This window comes from Kogia breviceps, chromosome 10 (genome assembly GCF_026419965.1).
Source record: "Kogia breviceps isolate mKogBre1 chromosome 10, mKogBre1 haplotype 1, whole genome shotgun sequence".
Taxonomy (NCBI): Eukaryota; Metazoa; Chordata; class Mammalia; order Artiodactyla; family Physeteridae; genus Kogia; species Kogia breviceps.
Genome location: NC_081319.1, coordinates 7298147 through 7319688, shown reverse-complemented (window position 1 = coordinate 7319688; position 21542 = coordinate 7298147). Strand labels below are relative to the sequence as shown.

The 21542-nt window shown below is 42.1% G+C and overlaps 2 protein-coding genes across 13 annotated transcripts in view; one reads left to right on the top strand and one right to left on the bottom strand.

The window, feature by feature from the left end:
* Nucleotides 1-794: 794 nt before the first annotated feature.
* On the bottom strand, nucleotides 795-16520 carry EMC3 (ER membrane protein complex subunit 3). Its single transcript, XM_059077704.2, has 8 exons — nucleotides 15938-16520; nucleotides 12030-12087; nucleotides 11602-11695; nucleotides 9732-9836; nucleotides 8960-9041; nucleotides 6646-6725; nucleotides 5783-5865; nucleotides 795-2055 (listed from the first exon to the last, which is right to left on the bottom strand). The coding sequence occupies exons 1-8, from the start codon at nucleotides 16090-16092 to the stop codon at nucleotides 1927-1929; spliced, it is 786 nt and encodes a 261-aa protein (XP_058933687.1). The 5' UTR covers nucleotides 16093-16520; the 3' UTR covers nucleotides 795-1926.
* The window catches only part of FANCD2 (FA complementation group D2), a 56966-nt gene continuing 51315 nt past the window's right edge, over nucleotides 15892-21542 (top strand). For 5 of the 12 annotated variants that reach the window (XM_067043462.1, XM_067043461.1, XM_059077629.2 and 2 more), the window contains exons 1-6: nucleotides 15892-16546; nucleotides 18038-18130; nucleotides 19695-19835; nucleotides 20420-20487; nucleotides 20655-20758; nucleotides 21168-21228. In XM_067043462.1, coding sequence (XP_066899563.1) covers nucleotides 18067-18130; nucleotides 19695-19835; nucleotides 20420-20487; nucleotides 20655-20758; nucleotides 21168-21228 — 438 coding nt within the window. In that variant the 5' untranslated portion in view covers nucleotides 15892-16546; nucleotides 18038-18066. The remainder of the gene's footprint in view (nucleotides 16547-18037; nucleotides 18131-19694; nucleotides 19836-20419; nucleotides 20488-20654; nucleotides 20759-21167; nucleotides 21229-21542) is intronic. The other 7 variants (XM_067043466.1, XM_067043464.1, XM_067043460.1 and 4 more) reach the window with 6 other exon arrangements.

Sequence of the window (21542 nt, the reverse complement as noted above, 5' to 3'; positions counted from 1 at the left end):
CTTGTGAGCTGGTTCTGGGAAGAGCCTGCTAAAACAAACTTGGCTTTTTCCTTTGACTTGCTGGTGCCAAGGAAATGTGCATTTACCACTGTGATGGGTCAGAAAAGTCTCACACGTTTTACCCACCTAACTTTGCTACAGGGAAAAGGACAAACTGGGTGTGGATCAAGAGGCAGACTGAAATGCTCGGAGGATGCCTAGTAGGAAAGAGGGTGACATCACTCAATCACCAGTTACTGTTTCCATTCCTGTCCTACCTGGACCTTTTGGTATATACCATACAACTCCCCACTTTGTTAGGGCGCAGTGAATTGTAGACACTCTAATCTGAAGGCCTTTGCTGGTTCTGTTCCCTCTGCTTGGGATGCCCTTCTACACTGCAGAACTCTTTCAAGGCCCAGGTCAAAGGTTAGCTCTCCTGGGAACCCTTGCTCCTTTAATATTTTATTTTAGCAGCTCTTTTAAATATCAGCATTTCTTACCTTGGGTCAGTGGGTCACTATGAATAGGCTTTGGAAGGTCTATTAATGCTCCTGGGGTTACCCGAGAGGTAACCTGTGTGTCTGTGCCCATGTGTGTTACTCAGGAGGGGAGGCTCAGAACTCCCATCAGATTCTCAAAGAGGTCCCGTGACCCAGTGAACGATTAAGAACCACCAATTTCTTATGTGTCTCTCTTATGAGTTCCTGAGGGCAAGAGTTACATCTTTTTCCATCTTAGACTCTCCAGCACTGGTCCATGATAGACACTCATAACTGCTGGCAGAAGGCTGTTAGTGACCCACAGAGGCAACATTTTTACAGGCAAAGAAGAGAAAACAGGATGGTTTAATTTGCAGAGTTGAGTTGTTTGTTTTTGATTATAGCATTCAGCATGTAAATTACATTCACCTCGTGGTACAGAAATGGCCCTCGGCCACGTCCCTGGGGCGGTTAATCCAGGAAGAGTTATTCCTGGGCAACCCTTACTTATGTGTCTGCCAGCAATCATCCTCTCTCCCTTCTTTTTTTTTTTTTAATTTTTTTCCCTCTCTCCCTTCTTACAACCATATATAAGCTCTCTCTCATCCAGAATAACTCGGACATGGGGTCTTTCGTTCAACAGAGTAGCCATATACAGTACAGCACCACTGATTTGTCAAAGGATTTGGTATATTCTGAACTCCAGATCAAGACCTTTCATTACTTAACCGTTGAAGTCTTTGAGGATCCCAAAGGCACTTGAGAATCTGGCAGTGTCTCAGGGTCACTAATTTTCACTGGACAGTATTAAGACAGAGAGAAGGTTTGCTAAAGTCTGTCCTGGCCCTGGGTATTCACTCTGAAAAGAGTTTGTTTGAATAAGGTTTTAACATACTGGCTCTTCGTGTCATTCTGCAGGCGCAAAATGAACAACACAGAGTTTCATTTTGCTCATCCGTTGGTCCTAAATTTTCGGTAATGAAAATGTATTATTTGCATAAGGAAAGTTATAAAAATATTAACAAAACATTAAAGGTAAAACGCGGGGTGTTTGGATCCCAAGAAAACAGGAGTTTACTATGGTTTAGAAGTCAGAGTGACTGTACATAATAATTAGGTTTAATTGACAACACTTTTTCTGAAATTCCTGAATTTTTGCTAAGTTTTATATATTATCACTAGCTTGAGTTTCCCCCCCTCTTACTTTTATGACTAGAGTCACCAGAAGGAAAATTTTAAATATTTCAAAACTAGTTGTTTCTGGGCAAGTCACCCAGCACACACTCCTCATGTTTCTTCTGGTTTCAAACATAAAGGGGAGCCCGGCTCAGACAAGAACAATCCTTGCTGCACACCCGCCAGCTCACGCATCCCCCTTTTCATTACGAGAGGCTCCAGCCCAAACAAAAGTTACAAGGTTAAGCGCTACTCCGAGTTCCTGACACAGCTGACCCCTGCTTGGTCTTCAAAAAATAGAGGTCTGTAATTCCTTTTTGAACATGCCTTCGAAGTGGAGGTCTTTGGCCATGAGCTCCTCTTCGACGTCATCTAGTGCCCACTGGTGATCCGTCAGCTCCAAAGCTTCCCACTCTGTCTGCAGAGGAAGAGAACGTGGGGGCAGGGAGAGAAGGGCTGTTATAAGAGCAGCGTCGACTTGCTTGGGCCAGGAGTTGGGTTCAGCTGTGTACATGTGAAGCTCACTCAGTCCTATGAGGTAGGTGCTGCTCTCCCCTTACCCACCCCCCGCCCCCAAGTTACAGACTAGGAGACTAGGCTAAGAAAGAAAGAATTTGTTCAAAGTCACTGGAGCTGGCAACTAATTACATTTCTCAAGGATTCTATTAATGCTGACTACCTTCGCCTTTAGGAGGTTTTTAAAAAATGCTGTATGAAACTTAATGTGCAATACAAATGTTAGCTCATGGGTGTGGGTTTTTAAATATATAATTTAGGCCGTAAAATTCACCCTTTAATGTGTGCAATTTACTGGTTTTTAGTATATTCACAAAGATGTGCAACCATCACCACTATCTAATTCCAGAACACTTTCGTCACTGCAAAAACAACTCCATATCAAACAGCAAACGCTCCCCACTATCCCCTCCCCCAACCCCTGCCAACTAGTACTTTACTTTCAGTATCTTTTTTTTTTTTTTTTTTTGGCTTTGTTGGGGCTTCGTTGCTGCGCGGGCTTTCTCTAGTTGCGGTGAGCGGGGGCTACTCTTAAGTTGCGGAGCGCGGGCTTCTCGCTGCGGTGGCTTCTCTTGCTGCGAAGCACGGGCTCTAGGCACACGGGCTTCAGTAGTTGTGGCTTGAGGGCTCTAGAGCGCGGGCTCAGTAGTTGTGGTGCACGGGCTTAGTTGCTCCGCAGCACGTGGGATCTTCCCGGACCAGGAATCAAACCCGTGTCCCCTGTATTGGCAGGCGAACTCTCAACCACTGCGCCACCAGGGAAGCCCTGGCAGGCTGATTCTTAACCACTGCACCACCCGGGAAGTCCCTGAACATGCTTGTAACTAAGTTTTTGTGTGAACATGTGTTTTCAGTTCTCCTGGGTACTTAGCTAAGAGCAGAACTGCTGGGTCATGTATGGTAACTGTGTTTAACTCTTTGAGGAAAGGCTAAAAGCTGTGTTCCGAAGTGGCAGCACAATCACCAGCAGGTATGAGGGCTCCGATTTCTTGGCATGTTGGTCAACACTCATTATCCATCTTTGTATCTCACTGTGGTTTTGATTTGCATTTCCCCGATGACTGATGATGTTGGGCATCTTTTCACGAGCTTAGCTGATTGGGTATTTGTGTATCTTCTTTGGAGAAATGTTTATTCATGTCGTTTGCCCATTTTTACTGGATCATCTTTTTATTGTTGAGTTCTAAGAGTTCTTTATTCTGAATACTGGACCCTTATCAGATATATGATTTGCAGACATTTTCTCTGATTCTCTGGGTTGTCTTTTCACTTTCTTAATAGTGTCTTTAGAAGCAGTCTTCATTTTGACAAAGTTCCACTCATCTGTTTTTCCTTTTGCTGCTAATACTTTTGATGTCATATCTGAGAAATCATTGCCTAATCCAAGGCCACAAACATTTACACCTATGTTTTCTTTTAAGAGCTTTATAATTTTAGCTCTTATATTTAAGTCTTTGACCCATTTAAAAACTTTTATTCAAAAAAATTTTTTTATTGTGGTAAAAAATATATATAATACAAAATTTGCCACTTTTAGCCACTGTTAAGTATACAATTTAGTGGCATTTATTAGGTTCACAATGCTGTGCAACCATCACCACTATCTGTTTCCAAATTTTTCATAACCTGAAACAGAAACTCTGTACCCAGTAAGCAATAAAAATCTTTTCTCCCCCACTGAATTGTCTTGGCATCTTTGTCAGAAATCATTTGATCTAAATGTATGGATTTATTTCTGAACTCTCAATTCTATTCTGTTGATCTGGATGTCTGTCCATATGCCAATCTCACACAGTCTTGATTACTGTAGGTCAGAAGTAGGTTTTCAGATCAGGAAGTGTAAGTCTTCCAACTTTGTTATTATTCAACACTGTTTTGCCTGTTCTGGGGCCCTTTCATCTCCATATGAACTTCTGGATCAGCCTGCCAATTTCTGCAAGAAAGGCTGGTGGAATTTTGATAGGGATTATGTTGAATCTGTAGATCAACAGATCTAGGGCTATTGCCGTCTTGATAATATTAAGTCAAGATAATATGTACGTGGATATATTTCCATTTATTTAGGTCTTTAGTTTCTTTCAGCAGTATTTTACAATTATCAGTTTACAAGTTGTGCGTGTTTTATATTTCTTCTTATTTTATTCTTTTTGATACTATTGTAAGTGGAATTGGGTTTTAAAAAAATTTTTTAAATTGAAGTATAGTTGATTTACAATGTAGTACCAATCTCTGCTATACAGAAAAGTGAATCAGTTATACGCATATAGACATTACTTTTTTATTCTTTTCCATTATGGTTTGGAATTGTTTTCTTAATTTCAATTTTTCAGATTCATTACCAATGTGTAGAACAATGACTGCTTTCTGAATATTGATCTTGTATCCTAAAACCTTGCTGAACTTATTACGTGTAATAGTTTTTTTGTGGATTCCTTATGATACTCTATATACAAGACCATGTTATTTGCAAACAAAGATAGTTTTACTTCTTCCTTTCTAATCTAGATGCCTTTTATTTCTTTTTCTTGCCTAACTGTCCAGGCTAGAACATCTAGTACAATGTTGAATAGAAGTGGTGAGAGTGGACATCCTTGTCTTGTTCCTAACCCTAGGGGAAAAACTTTCAGTATGAGTATGGATGTTACTTGTGGGTCTTTCATAGATATCTTACATCAAGATGAGCAAATTCCCCTCTATTTCTAGTTTTTATCATGAAAAATGAGTGAGAGTTTGCTGTACAAAAATTATATTGGATTTTACAAATTCCAGAATCATTTCATGAAAGGCTGTAAGTAATATAGACTTTTTTTTTTTGGCTGTGCCGCATGGCCTGTGGGATGTTAGTTCCTTGGCCAGGGACTGAGCCCAGGCCCTCAGCAGTCAGAGTGTGGAGTCCTAATCACTGGACTGCCAGGGAATTCCCAATTTAGATTTTATTGAATGAAATTTATATCACGGTCCAAAAAAGTTCAAAATATTCCAAATGTTTACCTGGTACCTCTGATTGGGCTGTTTTTATAACTTCATTTACAGTGTGGATTAAACTGGGTGAGCATTTAAAAACCAGTAAAAATGGGCTTCCCTGGGGGCGCAGTGGTTGAGTCCGCCTGCCGATGCAGGGGACACGGGTTCGTGCCCCGGTCCAGGAAGATCCCACATGCCGCGGAGCGGCTGGGCCCGTGAGCCGTGGCCGCTGAGCCTGCGCATCCAGAGCCTGTGCTCCTCAACGGGAGAGGCCACAACAGTGAGAGGCCCGCGTACCACACACACAAAAAAATAAATAAAATACATTTTTGCTAAATTTAAAGGATGGAACCATACATACTACACTCACTTCAGGAAATTCATCTTTAAAAGTAATTCTCGGGCTTCCCTGGCGCAGTGGTTGAGAGTCCGCCTGCCGAGTCAGGGGACGTGGGTTCGTGCCCCGGTCCGGGAGGATCCCACATGCCGCGGAGCGGCTGGGCCCGTGAGCCATGGCCGCTGAGCCTGCGCGTCCGGAGCCTGTGCTCCGCAGCGGGAGAGGCCACAACAGTGAGAGGCCCGCATACCGCAAAAAAAAAAAAAAAAAAAAGTAATTCTCGTAACACCTTTCTGAGCTTCGGTGAAGCTTGGAGAAGTGAGTGTACCTTAAAAGCTTTGTTGGTGTCTGCAGGCATGGCCATGGCTGCTCCAGTCATCTGTTCCTGCATCATCCGTGATTGGTCGGCAGCTGCAGCGTAAGACACATCCACGTGAGTGCCAGGGCGCAGAAAGCACCCAGGACCCTCAGAGAAGGATGGTCCTTACACAGCACTTACAGATGCTTGGTAGTGGGTCAGAGAACCATATGACAGTTCACTGGCCCTGTCATGCACTATGTGAAAAGCACTTTACCTCTTCTGACAAAGGGACATGATAATAGCAGGACAAGGAAGATAACTAAAGGAAGTACTAAACTTTATTTCACATTTAAATAACACTAACAACAGCCATCAGTTACTGAGCAACTCCTACATGCCAGGTACTTCACTAAGTACTTTATGTATCTACCTCATCTACTCCTAACAACAAACCCAGAAGTCAATTATTAAGGTCCCTATTTTACAGACAGGCAAACAGAGGACTGGAGTGGTTAAGTAACTTGCCCAAGGTCCCAGCTATTAAGTAAGAGAGCCAGGATTGATACCAGCAGGAACTCTAGTCAATGAGTAAACTGATCAAACCCGGCGTTCTTTCAGCTTCAGGTTCACAGGCTTGTATTGCTGGTGCTGGATCCCTCACATGAGGGCATCAGACTCTGGGCAACTAAATACTGTCCCCATGACTACCAAGGAGAATTCAGATCTTCAGTCTGACCCTGGGGTTTTTAAGACTCAGAATACCTCAGAAACTTATGAATACGTTTAAGGAATGAAGCACTGTATTTGACCGTGTTCACAAAGAGCAGAGCCTACATGATCATTCTGGCCCTGGCATGAATGACTCATCTCTTGAAGTATTTGCTTCTTACCATTATCTTGGCCCAAAATCAGAGAGTAAATGCTCCGAAGCCCAAAGACATTGAGGAAATACCAGGATGCAGAACTCACCCTAGGAAGCAAAAGTGAAACAATGTAGGTAAGTTATTTCAGAATTAACCTAGTTCACACACCTTTCTACCACGCAAAGTTGTTCAGAGTATGCAAACGAATCACCTGGGGCAGGCTGTAGTCACCCAAAGAAGAAACACAAGTTGTGAAGGCCGTGTTACAAAGTTATAGCTCTCTGCAGGCGAACAGCTGAGCCCTGGATTTGGACAGACTTTGGGGTCAAATCTCAATTCCTCCACTCACTTCACAGAGTTGCCATGAGGATGAAATAAGGTAATACATGGAGGCAAACTGCTCCTTCCGGCTATGTGATAAATTCTTTGGCATTCAGTAGCAGGAACTGAACTCACAACTGGTGTGCTTCATTTTATCAGGGAATGCAAGCTTTGTTTAATTTAATTTTTCCTTCATACATAATGGGTTTTCAAACCATTTGTTATTTGTAATCATGAGAACAACACACACTTGTTATATATAATAAATGCAAATAATACTGAAGTACATAAAATATAAATAGAAAGAGGCCTCCTGTCCTGAATTCCATTCTCTAGAAGGAATCACAAGTGTTGGTGGGCTTCATACTTCATACTGAAGACTGTGGCAACTGGGAAAGCCATTCCAAGTTGTGAACTATTATCATCAAAGCTCTCCTTAGCTTAGGTTTCCCACCTTACCCCAATGAAGTTAATATGCTCGCATATAATAAAAACTAAAGAGTATAAGAAATGATACAGAGATGGAAAGAACCCACACTTCATTCCAATACTTGGGTCACACCTATCTGTATATAATGTTGCAGGTTGGTAAGCTAGGCTCCTTTGTCCACGCGAGTATGTCAGATGCTGAGAAAAGATAAAAAAAGCTTTTCTCCAGCCCATGAAGTTTTTGTTTAGCCCACATGAGACTGGAAGGTCAATGTTTAATAGAGTCATGCTACTCATATCAAGTATAGCTTTTCTCCTCTGGGGGAAGGGCACACAGCCAAGACTCTCCCAGCACCGGGTCTATCCTGTCCCTCCCAACCAGAGACTGCTCTGCTCCAACTGGGGAGTGAATCAAGATCAGCACTGGTTACCCCCGTTGCCCATTCTCCGCCTCCTCCTACTGCTTGGCTTCCTTTAGATGCTAGTCTTTGGGAAGCCATAGACAAAATAATCTGGAGAGACCACATGAAGAAGCACTACTGCATTCCAGAGGCTGTAGCAGTGTTCTAAGAGCTCTTCAGATTTTGGGTTTTATTACTCTGCTATAAAAAACAGAATGGTAAGACACGAGTGTTGGATTTGGACAGGTTTGTGGTCAAATCTCAATGTCTCCAATTACTTATAGGGTTTCCATATATTATAAAATAATGTATGGAAAATCCTTAGAACAGTGACTGGTACCAGTGAAAAGGATTAATGTTGTTATTAGCAGTACTGTATTCTGGAAAAAAGAATACCAACGTCCACTTCCATAAGCTCCTGGGTATGTATTGCTAAAAAGTCTGCCTTGGCCAGAGTTCCTGGCTTTATCTTTTTTTTTTTTTTTTTGCGGTACGTGGGCCTCTCACTGTTGTGGCCTCTCCCGTTGAGAAGCACAGGCTCCAGACGCGCAGGCTCAGCGGCCATGGCTCACGGGCCCAGCCACTCCGCGGCATGTGAGATCCTCCCGGACTAGGGCACGAACCCGTGTCCCCTGCATCAGCAGGCGGACTCTCAACCACTGCGCCACCAGAGAACTGGCTTTATCTTTTAAATTTCTTGGGGTGGACACATCTGCTTTTGGACTCCTAAGCCCCGAGATGCTAGGGAAAAAGAGGCTGATACAGGGCTTCCCTGGTGGCGCAGTGGTTAAGAATCCGCCTGCCAATGCAGGGGACACGGGTTTAAGCCCTGGTCCAGGAAGATCCCACATGCCGCGGAGCAACAGAGCCCATGCACCACAACTACTGAGCCTGTGCTCTAGAGCCCGCAAGCCACAGCTACTGAGCCTGCGCACCTAGAGCCTGTGCTCCGCAACAAGAGAAGCCATCACAATGAGAAGGCCGCACACTGCAACGAAGAGTAGCCGCCGCTCACCACAACTAGAGAAAGTCCGTGTGCAGCAACGAAGACTCAATGCAGCCAAAAATAAAATTAATTAATTAATTAATTAAAGAGGCTGATACATTCTCTTACTGGAAATCCTGTTCTTTAAGAGATCCCTGTTTTAGATTTTGGTTGTTGTTTTTATTAAATAGAAGAAAGTCCTTACCAGGAGGCATCTAATGTGAGTAGTTCAATTCCTTGCTGTAGCATAGGCTTAAAACGGAGGGTCAGTGGAAACGGGACCTTGGCTGCAGAAAAGAAAGAAAAAATTCAGAATCACTCCCAGCTTCCTTTGTACAACAGTTTCAGTGTGATGCACTTATTATTTCCCTGAGGAGGTGGGAAATCTGTACCATACAGTGTTTAGAAAATGATTTCCACAAGGAGATGTGTGTCACCTTCTGAAGAATTAACAGTCAAAAGTCACTCTGTTCTAGTTCCTTGAATAACACCAGCTTCTCTAGTGCTTAGGAAGCAGGGGCTGAAACTGAGCTGTGTCCCAAAATCTGGAAAAGAAACTTGCACTGATCTGTTAAGCCCAAAGTGGAATACATACACACAAAGAACTACATTACTGAGAAACCTAGTTCATTTAAATCAAAGCAGCTTACAAACAAATTGACCAACAACTCACCCCAACACCTAGAAAATGAAGTCAAGACAGAAATAGGCTTCCCTTTCCCTACTCACTAGAATACCAAACTAGTTGCAGATATAAACTAGCAAGCCACTTGTCTGAGTCCCTATTAGTAAAAAATAGGGATAGGGCCATAAAATCAGAGCATATTAAATTTTTTTGTTCAAAGACTTATCAGTTTCCACTAGAGAACACAGGACCCGTGATAGTAGTGTCTCAGCAGCCCTTGGATTTCTGAACAGGGTCATGGGAAAGGATCAGAGATGAAGTAAACCTGAAGTCTTCTGGGTCTGTAACTTACTTGTGACAAAGCCTGAAAACGTCATGTTGATCCATCCACCAATAAGAATCATAGGGAGGACATTTGTGACATTGCCCTTCATCATGTCTGTGAGCATAGTGGGATCTAAGACAAAAACACAAGAAACCAATACCTGTTACCACTGTTGGCAGGGACCTACTCCTGTTTTCTGTAAGTTTTTAATTTATTTGATAATTAAAGTAATACAAGCTCATTGTAAAAAATTCAAACGACATAGAAACACAGGATGCAGACAGGTCCTCTGAGCCTACTACTCTCTGAACACTTTTAACTGTTTCTCTCCTTCCATCTTTATATATCTATAAAAACATACATATGCAATTATACATGAATATACACAAAATAGTTTTTCTCTCTCTCTATATATATATATATGCATATAAAGGGATACTGTGCTTACTATTCTGCTACTATTTTTGTTTGTTTTGTTTTTTGACTGTGTTGGGTCTTTGTTGCTGCGCGCAGGCTTTCTCTAGCTGCAGCGAGCGGGGGCTACTCTTTGTTGTGGTGCACGGGCTTCTCATTGCGGTGGCTTCTCTTGTTGTGGAGCATGGGCTCTAGGTGCGCGGGCTTCAGCTGTTGTGGCTCGCGGGCTCTAGAGTGCAGGCTCAGTAGTTGTGGCGCACAGGCTTAGCTGCTCCACGGCATGTGGGATCTTCCCGGACCAGGGCTCGAACCTGTGTCCCCTGCATTGGCAGGCGGATTCTTAACCACTGTGCCACCAAGAAGTCTCTATTCTGCTTCTTAATTTTAAAAAGTTAACATACTGTGAATGGTGTTTCCACATTGGTATAATATCTCTCATTATTTTTAATGTCTGCATGGGAGTCCACTGTGTGGTCACTCATCACTTCTGGGTAGGCCTGTAGATTGTTTTTTTGTTTGTTTGGTTGGTTTTTTGGCCAATAAACAGTGTTACCAACAACTTGCTTGTACATAAATCTGCATGTTTATGTAAGTGTTTCTGTGAGAGAAACTCTTAGAAGAATTTCTGGGCCAAGGGATTTGACCATTTAAAACTGACTTTCAACAACAGTGAGAGGGCCTAACTTCCCATGACCTTGACAGTAACAGTTCTGGTCAAGCTTTTCAACCTTTGCCAGTTTAATGGGCTAAAAACGACATCTTGTTTTAATTTGCATTCCACTGATTTTAGTGATGTCAAGTACCTTTTCATATACTTATTGGTCTTTTTTTTCTTGTAGGTTTTCTAAAAGACTTATTAAAATCAATTCCAGTATCTTTTGTCTAGGTTTAAAATAACTGGTTATCTCATCTAAAGAAATAGGTACTGAAATGAGTGGATAGGCAACACTGAATAATAAGTTATTTTGTTTTACTTTAGAGATGCTATATTTGTCACATGACTGGGATCAGAGAAAGAAAGAAACCTGTTAGAGGAAAAGCCGTAGGACGGGCCAAGCAATCCTGTCTGACAAAGAAATGGATGGTCTAGGGAAGCAGTCAGGCAGAATCTGGAGGTCATAGGTCAGCAGTAGGATCCAGGCACTGGATGGGACCTGGGACTGGAATGCTTTCCAGCTGTGCTCCTCAGAGCCCCGGGTCCTGAGGAGCAGCAAAGGGGAGAGACCCAGGGACAACGGCTCTAGTCCCCATCCCCACAGCTGAGAGCTCTATTTTAAATCCACTTTATACACTGGGGTTCCCTGAAGATTTATTTGAAAAAGAGAACCCCACTTCTGTAGATCCCTGTATCCGATGATCCCTAAGGTCCCTTAGATTACTGTCTTGTAAAATTTAAACGTCAAATAAAATGACATCCTCCCTGCTCATCCCCCCAATAATGTTAAAAGTCTTCCTTAAAGATGAGAGACGGGAATAAACATACCAGTCATAGGAGAAGGAGGCACAACCTTCCTTTTAGTTTTTTTGAAAAATCCATCCTCTGGGTTGTTGAAGTAATATTTTCGTGTCAGGAAAGACTAGTAGAAAAAAGAACTTTTTAAGTCTTAAAACGGTGACATAGCACATTGTCAAATTATTCCCCCAAGGTTTAGTCAGAAGGCCCTTGTAATATGCTGTTACACTCAGAGCTGGCAGCCTACTTGACAGCCGACCTGACACTTTAGCTGAGTCACATTTAAAAACAATCTCCCAAGAAGGGCAAGGTCACAATGACAGCAAACACTACCAGGACACAGTTTAATTACTGACTTGCCCGCCTTCAGCTTTCCCCGAAGAATCCCCTTATAAAAACATTCAGATATGTACTGCCCTCAACAGTGAATCATGGAGCTTTTACTCATTTATGAGTACCTGTTTGGGAATGTATTTTCCATTTTCCCTGAGGACTCTGCTTCGAATTAGGACTTGACTGAAAAATACAACCAAGACAATGAGATTTTTAAAAGCGAAACACTAGAAGAAAATGAGAGAATAAAGTAGAACACCTATTTAAACACAAGACAGGGCCTATTTGGCAATAGCTCTGTGCGGAAACTTTTCAAAATACAGTGTCCTTAAAACCAGTAGAACATATTTAACCCAATAATGAGCTTTCCAAAAGAGCATTTTTCAGTAGTGACTGTTCCTGAACAAAGATTTCTGAGGAAGGCACATTTGGTACATTACACTCAGCTTTTTCTTACTTTATAATGAGCTAAGAAGGAAATTTCTCTGAGTGAAAAGAGTAGTGGTTGGATGCTACTCAGAAGGCCTGGGGCCAGGAGGAGGGAGGAAGGGTGAGGATAAACAAAGGAAGTTTTTGAAGCCGATAGAGAAGTGAGTACAAGACTTGACAGGCTTGTTACCTGACAGACAACAAATCGAAATTGTACTCAGGATTCAGGCTGTTAGTAAGCTTTTGATAAATACTTATTGAATTAATAACTGAAATTACCTGATACTTGAAAATAATTGATCATTACAGATAATAAAGTGTAATACCACAAGTAGGCAGTGCTAAGATACAAACATCAAACAGAAGAAATAAAAATGCTGATTTTTTCCTAGATTTTCAAAGGTTGTTTTAATGAGGGGAATAAACAACCTCCTTAAGTTAATGGAAATCCTTCTTGAAAAGTGAAAAAAACTGTATACAGAAAGGAACACAAGAAAACTGTGCTTGGTTTTCTGTCTCCTCCTCAATGTAGACCACCTGCTCTAAGCAGTCAGCCGGTACGCTTAGGGTTCCGTTGTCACCTTATGCATATTCTAGCTTCTCCATGTGCTGGGATTGCTCTAGTGCCCCCTCCCTCACCAATTCTACCTCATCATGCCCCAACAGCCTTTTCAAATCAAGAGTTCAAATAGAACTCTTTTTTAAACTGAAGTATAGTTGATTTACAATATTGCATTAGTTTCAGGTATATAGCATAATGATTCAGGGGTTTTTTTGCATATTATTTTCCATTATAGGTTATCACAAGATATTAGATACAATTCCCTGTGTTATACAGTAAATCCTTGTTGCTTATCTATTTTAGGTATAGTAGTTTGTATCTGTTAATCCCATACTTGTAATTTGTTTCTTCCCGCCTCCGGGTGCCCTTCGGTAACCATAAGTTTGTTTTCTATATCTGTGAGTCTGTTTATGTTTTCTATATAGATTCATTTGTATTATATTTTAGATTTCACATATAAGTGATATAGTGTTTCTCTTCGTCTGGCTTATTTCACTAAGCATAATATTTTCTAGGTCCATCCATATTGCTGCAAATGGCAACATTTCATTCCTTTTTATGGCTGAGTAATATTCCATGGAACTCTTCTTGATGCCCAGTGGCCTCATGGAATTCTCTCTGGTCCTACTCCTCTTGACCTCACTATACTGTACAGCTGACTGCTCTATACACAAGCCTACAGAGGTGACAGGTGATATGTTTTGTTCCCTGGGAGCTAGTCTAAAGCTATTCATGGACTTCCCTGGTGGCGCAGTGGTTAAGCATCCGCCTGCCAATGAAGGGGATATGGGTTCAAGCCCTGGTCCGGGAAGATCCCACATGCCACAGAGCAGCTAAGCCCGTGCGCCACAACTACTGAGCCTGCGCTCTAGAGGCCATGAGCCACAAGTACCGAGCCCACGCATCACAACTACTGAAGCCCGTGCACCTAGAGCCCATGCTTCGCAAGAAGAGAAGCCATCGCAATGAGGAGCCCACACACTGCAACGAAGAGTAGCCCCTACTCGCCACGACTACAGAAAGTCCACGCGCAGCAACGAAGACCTAATGCAGCCAAAAATAAATTTTAAAAATAAATAAAGACATCTTTAAAAAAACAAATAAATAAAGCTATTCACAATGTGGCCTATGTACCAACACTGGTCTGTGACGAGGTAAGAGAAGTCACTGAGAGTAAGTGTTTAGAAACCTTTATAGTAAATTGACATTGTCCCAACATCCAAATATGTGATCAAAAAATTTTACAAAAGCACCAGTCTGAGATAAATTGGAAATTGAAAAACCAAAAAAATTGGTCCTGTACCACTGACAGTTTAAGCAGCACTGGGTCTCCAATAATGGGTAAGAATTTAAGCTCTGGTGTTGGACAGTTGGGTTGAGGTCTTTGCTCTGCCACTTGTTAATTATGTGATCTTGGGTAAGTCATTTAAATTCTCTACGCCTCCATTCATATTGTGTATAATAACAGGTTTATTCTCATTGAAGAAATACTTCTTGAGTTTCTGAGTGCCATGTTAGGTGACAAGTATCTCAAGAAAAGTAAAGTTTAGTGGGGGAGAAAAACATTAATCAAATAACCACAGGAATAAATATGAAATTCATCTGTTATGTCCTAGGAAGGAGAGATGAATAGGGGATGTGACTGAGTCTCGTAAGTCGAGGTCTTGGAGGAAGCTTTGAGGAGGCAGTATGATTACGTTGAAATCTTAAGGATGAGTAGAGATTACCTTGGCCACGTGCCGGAGGGAACAGCTTGGGGAAAAGCTGTGAGGGAGGAGTAAGCACTGTGTCCCTGAGGACCTGAGAAAAGGCCACATGGCTGGAAGAAAGAGGACTGCAGAAATGTGGTGAGACAAGGCTTGAGAGGTTGGCAAGAGCCAGACTACCCAAGGCCATGTGAGTCCCAACGCTTTTTTTAAAAATTGTGGTGAAAAACATGTAACAAAATTTACCATCTTAACCACATTTAAGCACACAGTTTGGTAGTGTTAAGTATATTCACATTGTTGTGAAATAGATCTCCAGAACTTTTTCATCCCGCAAACCTGAAACTCTTCCCATTGCACAGTAACTCCCCCATTCCCCCTCTCCCAGCTATCAATATTTTCTGTGAATTTGACTACTTTAGATACTTCACATAAGTGGAATCATACAGATACTCCCTGAGAGTAGGATCTTGACCTTGTCATATTTTGTACCCCAGAGCAAACAGCCCAGTGCAGGGCACATGGTTGGTCATCAAGAAACCTTGTTTACTGTAGATAATTCAGGACTTCCACAGGTTGAACGGAAATTCGTCTACGTCTCTATACTGCTGAGCAATTTTGCAGAAGTGGGGTTGAGAATCGTGACCTGGAGGCATTTAAACCCTGAAGCAAGGCAAATTTAAATTATCCTATGCGTTCTAAACACTCAGTTTCTCTAAGGTCTGCAAATTCTACAAGAAATTTTTAATTTTGCATTTTCATTTCCATGAATATCTAAAAATAAGTCCTTGTACTGGTTATAAAGGTAAAGTTTCTGTTTTGCAGTGGTAATTTGCAACTGAAAAACATTTTTTTTAAATAAAACTCTAGTTTTTGTTTTTTTTCCTTTCCAAAGAGTCAGTGTATTCTTCAATCTTGAGAACCACTTTTTACATACATTCTATTCCCAAATATGGTCTAATATATTTTTACTTGTGTATTTTTCAGTTTTGGTTTAACACATTTTAGTAAAATTTTAGTAACTTTTCAGGCAGTAAAACTTAATTTATGAAACCAAATGTCCCATTTTGTGATCATTCAGGTTCATGGAAACTTATACTGTATCTAGAGAAATGTTTTACAGACATCATCTAAAATTTAATCCCCACGCCTGCTCTATGAGGCATGTCCTGGTATCATCGTCCTTCAGATGAAGAAAGTGAAACACAGGGGTAGCTCAGCCAAGGACAGTCAGCTAGCGGGGGCGCGATGTGAACCCGGGCAAACTGACATAACCCCTGCACTTTCTTGCCCAAGGTCACGACAGAGTGAGATCGCCGGAGGGGAGGGAGCTGACCTGTCGGAGACTTGTTCCTGGGTGAGCTTCTTGTCGCTCTGAAGCAGGATGGACACGTAGTGGCGAATCATGCCCACGAAGAAGGTGATGATAACGATAGGCAGGACCACCCAGAGGCGGATGTTGGAGTCGAGCAACAGCTCCGGCCCTGCCATCTTCACAGAGAGCCGGCTCCCGGCCAGCTGTAGCCGGGCAGATCTTCACTGGGGCGCAGGTCTGCTCGTCAAGTTCGCCTCCGGGCCTTCTCACGCCCCTCAGCCAGGCGAGCCCGGAAGCCCACCTCAGCCTCTGCCCTTGCGCCCTGCCCCCCTGCCGGGCCGCGCGGCCGCCGGCTTCCGGCGCGGAGGTTTGACGTCACGGCGAGGCGCGCGCTCGGTGAGGCAGGCTTCGGCCGCGTCCAATGTGGCGTTGTGCCGCGCGGGAAAGTCGAAAAGGAGGGTGAACAACGGCTTCTCGGCGGGTGAGTGGAGCAGCGGTCGTCTCCTCTAGAGGCTCCGCGTCTTTGCGGCCTGGTCTCTAGGCCCCGGCAGAGCTCGGCCTTTCCTTCTGGGGCTCCGCGCCCCGAACCTCAGCTTCCTCAACTGTCTTGTCGTGGGATAATCCTCCCAGGTACCTTATTGCGTCGTTAAGATGACGAAGTGAGGAGGGGCTTGACCCCTGCTCCCTCCCCGGAGGACCTGGTGCGGGCAGCCCGTCCGGTCTCCCCGGCTTTTAGGCTTCTCTGGTAGCGGGACCGGTTAGCGCGTGTTACGGGCGTGTGCCCTGAAGTCAGGAGGCCCTGACTTGCGTTCGTTTTTCCATCGACGGAATGGCTGGTAATGGTTATAAGTAGTAAACGAGGCAACGGATAAAGAAAATGCTTAGCATGACGCTTGGTACATAGTAAATGGTAAATATTATTGGAAGGCTCTATTATAATCAAGAGTAAGTGTAGGTGGTAGCTAAGAGGCAGATCCTGGAGCCGGATTGCTAAATTGGAATCCCAGCTCTGCCACTGAATGTGAGAATAATGGTAGCTACCTCAAAAAGTTTTGTGAGGAATAAATGAAGTATCAAATGTAAAGCACTTAAAATGGTTTTTATTAGCTGTTAGTGTTTACCTGCCTGCCAGCCATTCTCATTTAGCGAATATTCTCGGAAATTTTTTTTATGCCAAGTACCGTGCTGGGCACTAGGGATACCTGAAATAAAGGACACTGGATTCCTGCTGTGAAGGAGCCCCACGGTCTAGTGCTTTGTAAGGGCTCCTACGTATACTCTGGAGCAGGGAAGCTGGAGTAGTAATCTCCCTTGGGGATAGGAGGAAGATGACATTTGACCGAGTCTTTAGGGAGGAGGAGTAATTTCCAGGCGGATAAGAGCATTTCAGGTGAAAATAACATGCAAACGCACAGAAACGAGGAACGTTCTAGTTTACAAAATAGAACTCCCTGTGGTTCAGGCCCTCCCCTCTCTCTGCAGGCTTTCTCACTCTCCGTTCCCCGTTTCAGTGTTGAGTTTTTCTCTGCCTGGACCACTCTTCTCATACCTCTTCTACTGGCTAACTCTTATTTCAACCCTCAGGTCTCGGCTTAAAAATCACTTTCTCAAAGAGATTATCCCTGAGAAATTGTCCCTGCTTTTCTTCATCACCGCCAACTGGACTAGGTTTCCTCATATCACCCTGCACTTCCCTTTCATAACTACATCAGGACTACTTGGTACTATATAGTAAGCTCCCTGAGGACAGGGATTGTATTTGGTTCACAGTTGTAACCCCAGCACTTAGCACAGTCCCTAGCATATAATATTGGGTTAATGAGTTAAAGGAGCAGTAGATGATGGGGCTAGATGATGAAGGATCTTAAATGTCAGAGAACTGTGGGTTTTATCTTTCAGCAAGAGGGAAATGGTCTGGCTGAAGAGGCAACTAGGTAAACAAGTCTTGAAAACAAGGGAGTTTTGACCAGATAGAGGAGTTGAAATTTTTTCAGCACCTGGATTTAGATAGCATTTTGTAAAGTCTTTGGTTTTGGATAGTTTTCTTTGAGCTAATAGCTTTAATTTCTCAGAATTTAGCTTCTAACAGGTAATTTCTGTTCTCTGATTTGCTCTGCAAAGTAATTTAACTGAAGAAGGTTTTGGTCAAAATGGTTTCCAAAAGAAGACTTTCAACATCTGAGGATAAAGAGAGCCTGACGGAAGATGCCTCTAGTAAGTGTCTAGTCATTTGTTGCTTTATTTCCTGTAGCAAACGTGTGAGGCACTAAAAGTGTTATAAAGTTCCTGCTTCCAAGTGCTGGAGTCACCAAGGCTTAATGGATGGGGCACACAGAATCTAGTATCAGGAGATTTGGAATGAAATTTCTGCCTCTTATTGCATGTATGACTTTGGGCATGCCCATAGTCTGTGAGTTTCAGTCTCCACATACGTAGGAGGAATCTACGTACATAAGAGCTTAACTATCGTACATCCTTTAGGTGCTAGGGCACAAAGATATGACATAGTCTATACCCTTTATTTTTAATTTTTATTGTTTTTAAAGGATCTCTGGATTGGGTTGTATTTTAAACAAGCTCCCCCACTTCCCACCACTTTTTAAAAAATATTTATTATTTTTAAAAAAATTTTTGGCTGCATTGGGTCTTAGTTTTGGTATGCAGGATCTTCATTGCAGCATGTGGGATCCTCCTCTGCTGTGTGAGGGCTTCTCTCTAGTTGTGGCATGTGGGCTTAGTAGTTGTGGTGCATGGGCTTAGTTGCCCTGTGGCATGTGGGATCTTAGTTCTCTGACCAGGGATCGAACCCACGTCCCCTGCATGGAGAGGCAGATTCTTAACCACTGGACCGCCACAGAAAGTTCCTTCCCTTTAAAACTCTTATGGTCCCCTTTCCTGCCTTAAAAATGATGATCTAGATAAATGCTATGATGGTGATGTATAAAGGAAAAGCATCATATCAAAGCAAGCACACCAGAGGCAAAGAAAGAGTACAGAATCTGTCCATATGAGAATGCAGTTGACAGAAGCCCTAAGAATTCCAATGAGAAAACGTTGATAGTCTTTCATTCATCACACTCGTCCACTCTATTAAGGCAATTCTAACGTTGCTTCATTAAGGGAGAAGAGTAGATAATCATACTTAACTTCAGGTACCTTTTTGTTTTCGTGTTCTTATTTTTTATTATTTCTTATGGGTTGAAAGCCTTGGGATGAAATCAGTCTGGGCTTTGTACTCAAAGATATGATGAAGGAGAACCTGCTGCATTCTTTCTACCTCTGTATCCTGATCGTTGGTTCTCAAACTTTGGTGTGCGTCAGGATTATTACCTGGAGAGCATATTAATAATTCAGATTCCCATGCTCCATCCCTGAAATTTTGATTCTTTAGCTCTGGGACATGACCTAAGAATATGCTTTTAGTAAGCTTCCCAGTGATTCCAACATAGTGGTTTGTAGACCACATGAGACACCCTGACTGCTTTAGAATTTGGCTGGAAAACATTTCTCTGGTCATTCTTGTTAGAGGTGGCACATTTTGAATTCTTCAAATGAAAACTCAGTAGGTGAAAATAATTCAATTTGTTGATTGTTCTATTTGTTTGTTTGCAAGCCATTATTGCTGACCCTTGTTAGAGATAAAATTGCACAGCAGCATCAGTTCCAGTATAGTTCTTCAGGAACTCATCAACTTTCCTTAGGATTATTGTTCTAGGGTTTACATTTTAACCTTTGCTTTACTATTTGTCACATTCTTGAAAATTTTGTCTACCTTCAGAAGCCAGGAAACAGCCACATTCCAAAAAGACAAAGAAATCTCATGTTCATAATGAAGTTGAAGAAAATGACAGTGTCTTTGTAAAGCTTCTTAAGACATCAGGAATTACCCTTAAAACAGGAGAGAGTCAGAATCAACTAGGTAATATTTTAATCAAAATCTTTTGTCTGGGTATAGTGAAAGGGCTCAGAACTGAATCATGGATTTTCTAGAGAGGCAGTGAAGATTAGAAATGGGAACACCATCTGTCTTGAGATAAGGATGAAACTGAAATTGCTTTTTAGAGAATGTTGTTATTCTCTTTGGTCCTGATTAATGCATGTTAAGTAAAGTATGTCTAATCCTTTTTTTTTAAAGGAAGAATGTTAGGTACTAGTATTACTTTATGTTTTCTTGTGAAAAAATAAATTAATACCTGGAGAGCAATTATATCTGTGTCAGAATAATTTCAGAAGAAAATTTATAAAGCCGTGTAAGGCCCTACTTCGGGGGCATAGATTATTCCATCCAGCTAAGGTTTTGGCTTTTTTTTTTTTTTTTTTTTAAAGAATACTTAGTAGCTATCCTTTATAAAAGCTAATTCTGTTTTGCAGTGGGTTTATAAGATTTGGCTTTGAAATTAGGTTGGAAATATCTTTATTGGTTTCATCAGACAGGAACCTAGGTCTTAGGAAAGTAAAACTCTGGTAGGAAGTGTTAAAGACACTAGTCTTCTTTCCTCATAGCTGTGGATCAAATCGTTTTCCAAAAGAAGCTCTTTCAGACTCTGAGGAAACATCCTTCTTATCCCAAAGTATGTATTTTCTCCCTAGTATTTTTGGTTTTGCCAGCAGTACTCTGGAATTGGGAGTTTAAAGACACTAGCATAAAGTTGAATAGGCTTGAATGATTTTAGCTAATCGACAGTAAATGTTAAACTAAAAATCTTACTCTTTTTTTTTTTTTTTCAATGTCACTAAGATAGTAGAAGAATTCGTTAGTGGCCTGGAGTCTTACATTGAGGACCAAGACAGTTTCAGGAACTGCCTTTTGTCTTGTGAACGGCTGCAGGATGAGGAAGCCAGGTGTGGAGATGAAGCACTGGACTGTTGCTGAAATTTAGTCTGTTACACTTAACTGGATTGGGAGGTGGGGTTGGGGCAGAATGCGATTTTTTTTGAATTTTACTTTTGATTTATAGCTCTCTTTTCCTCAAAGTTGTAACCTAACCTTTAAATTATTAAGTTTATGATAACAAGACTAAGAACCAGAATGTTTTCTAGAATGTGTCTCACCTGTGTTGGTACAGTTTCAACTCTACTTGTCTGTGACTTAAGAGCTATCTTCTCGTGTTCTGTATTTCTTATCTAACCAGGATAGTTTCCCCTTGAAAATTACATAGTTAACCAATTTTATGGAAAAAGGATAATAAAAACATTAAAACAAGAAAAACAAAGTAGAAAACCAATCTCTCCTTTTTTTTTTTTTTTACAGCATGGGCACATCTTACTGCAAGAGCCTTATTAAATTGCTTCTGGGGATTGACATATTACAGGTGAGACTGCCACTTTTTCTGTGAACATTTAATGGATGTGATTTGTGGCGTATGCCCAAGTGTAAGTGGCTGGAGCACAGGGCAGAGCAGGGTTAATGGGAGAGTTTGGGTTTGCAACGGTTTACCACAGCCCTGTTGCTGACATGAATCTTTTTTTTTTTTTTTTTTTTTGTGGTACGCGGGCCTCTCACTGCTGTGGCCTCTCCCGTTGCGGAGCACAGGCTCCGGACACACAGGCTCAGCGGCCACGGCTCACGGGCCCAGCCGCTCCGCGGCATGTGGGATCCTCCCGGACCGGGGCACAAACCCGTGTC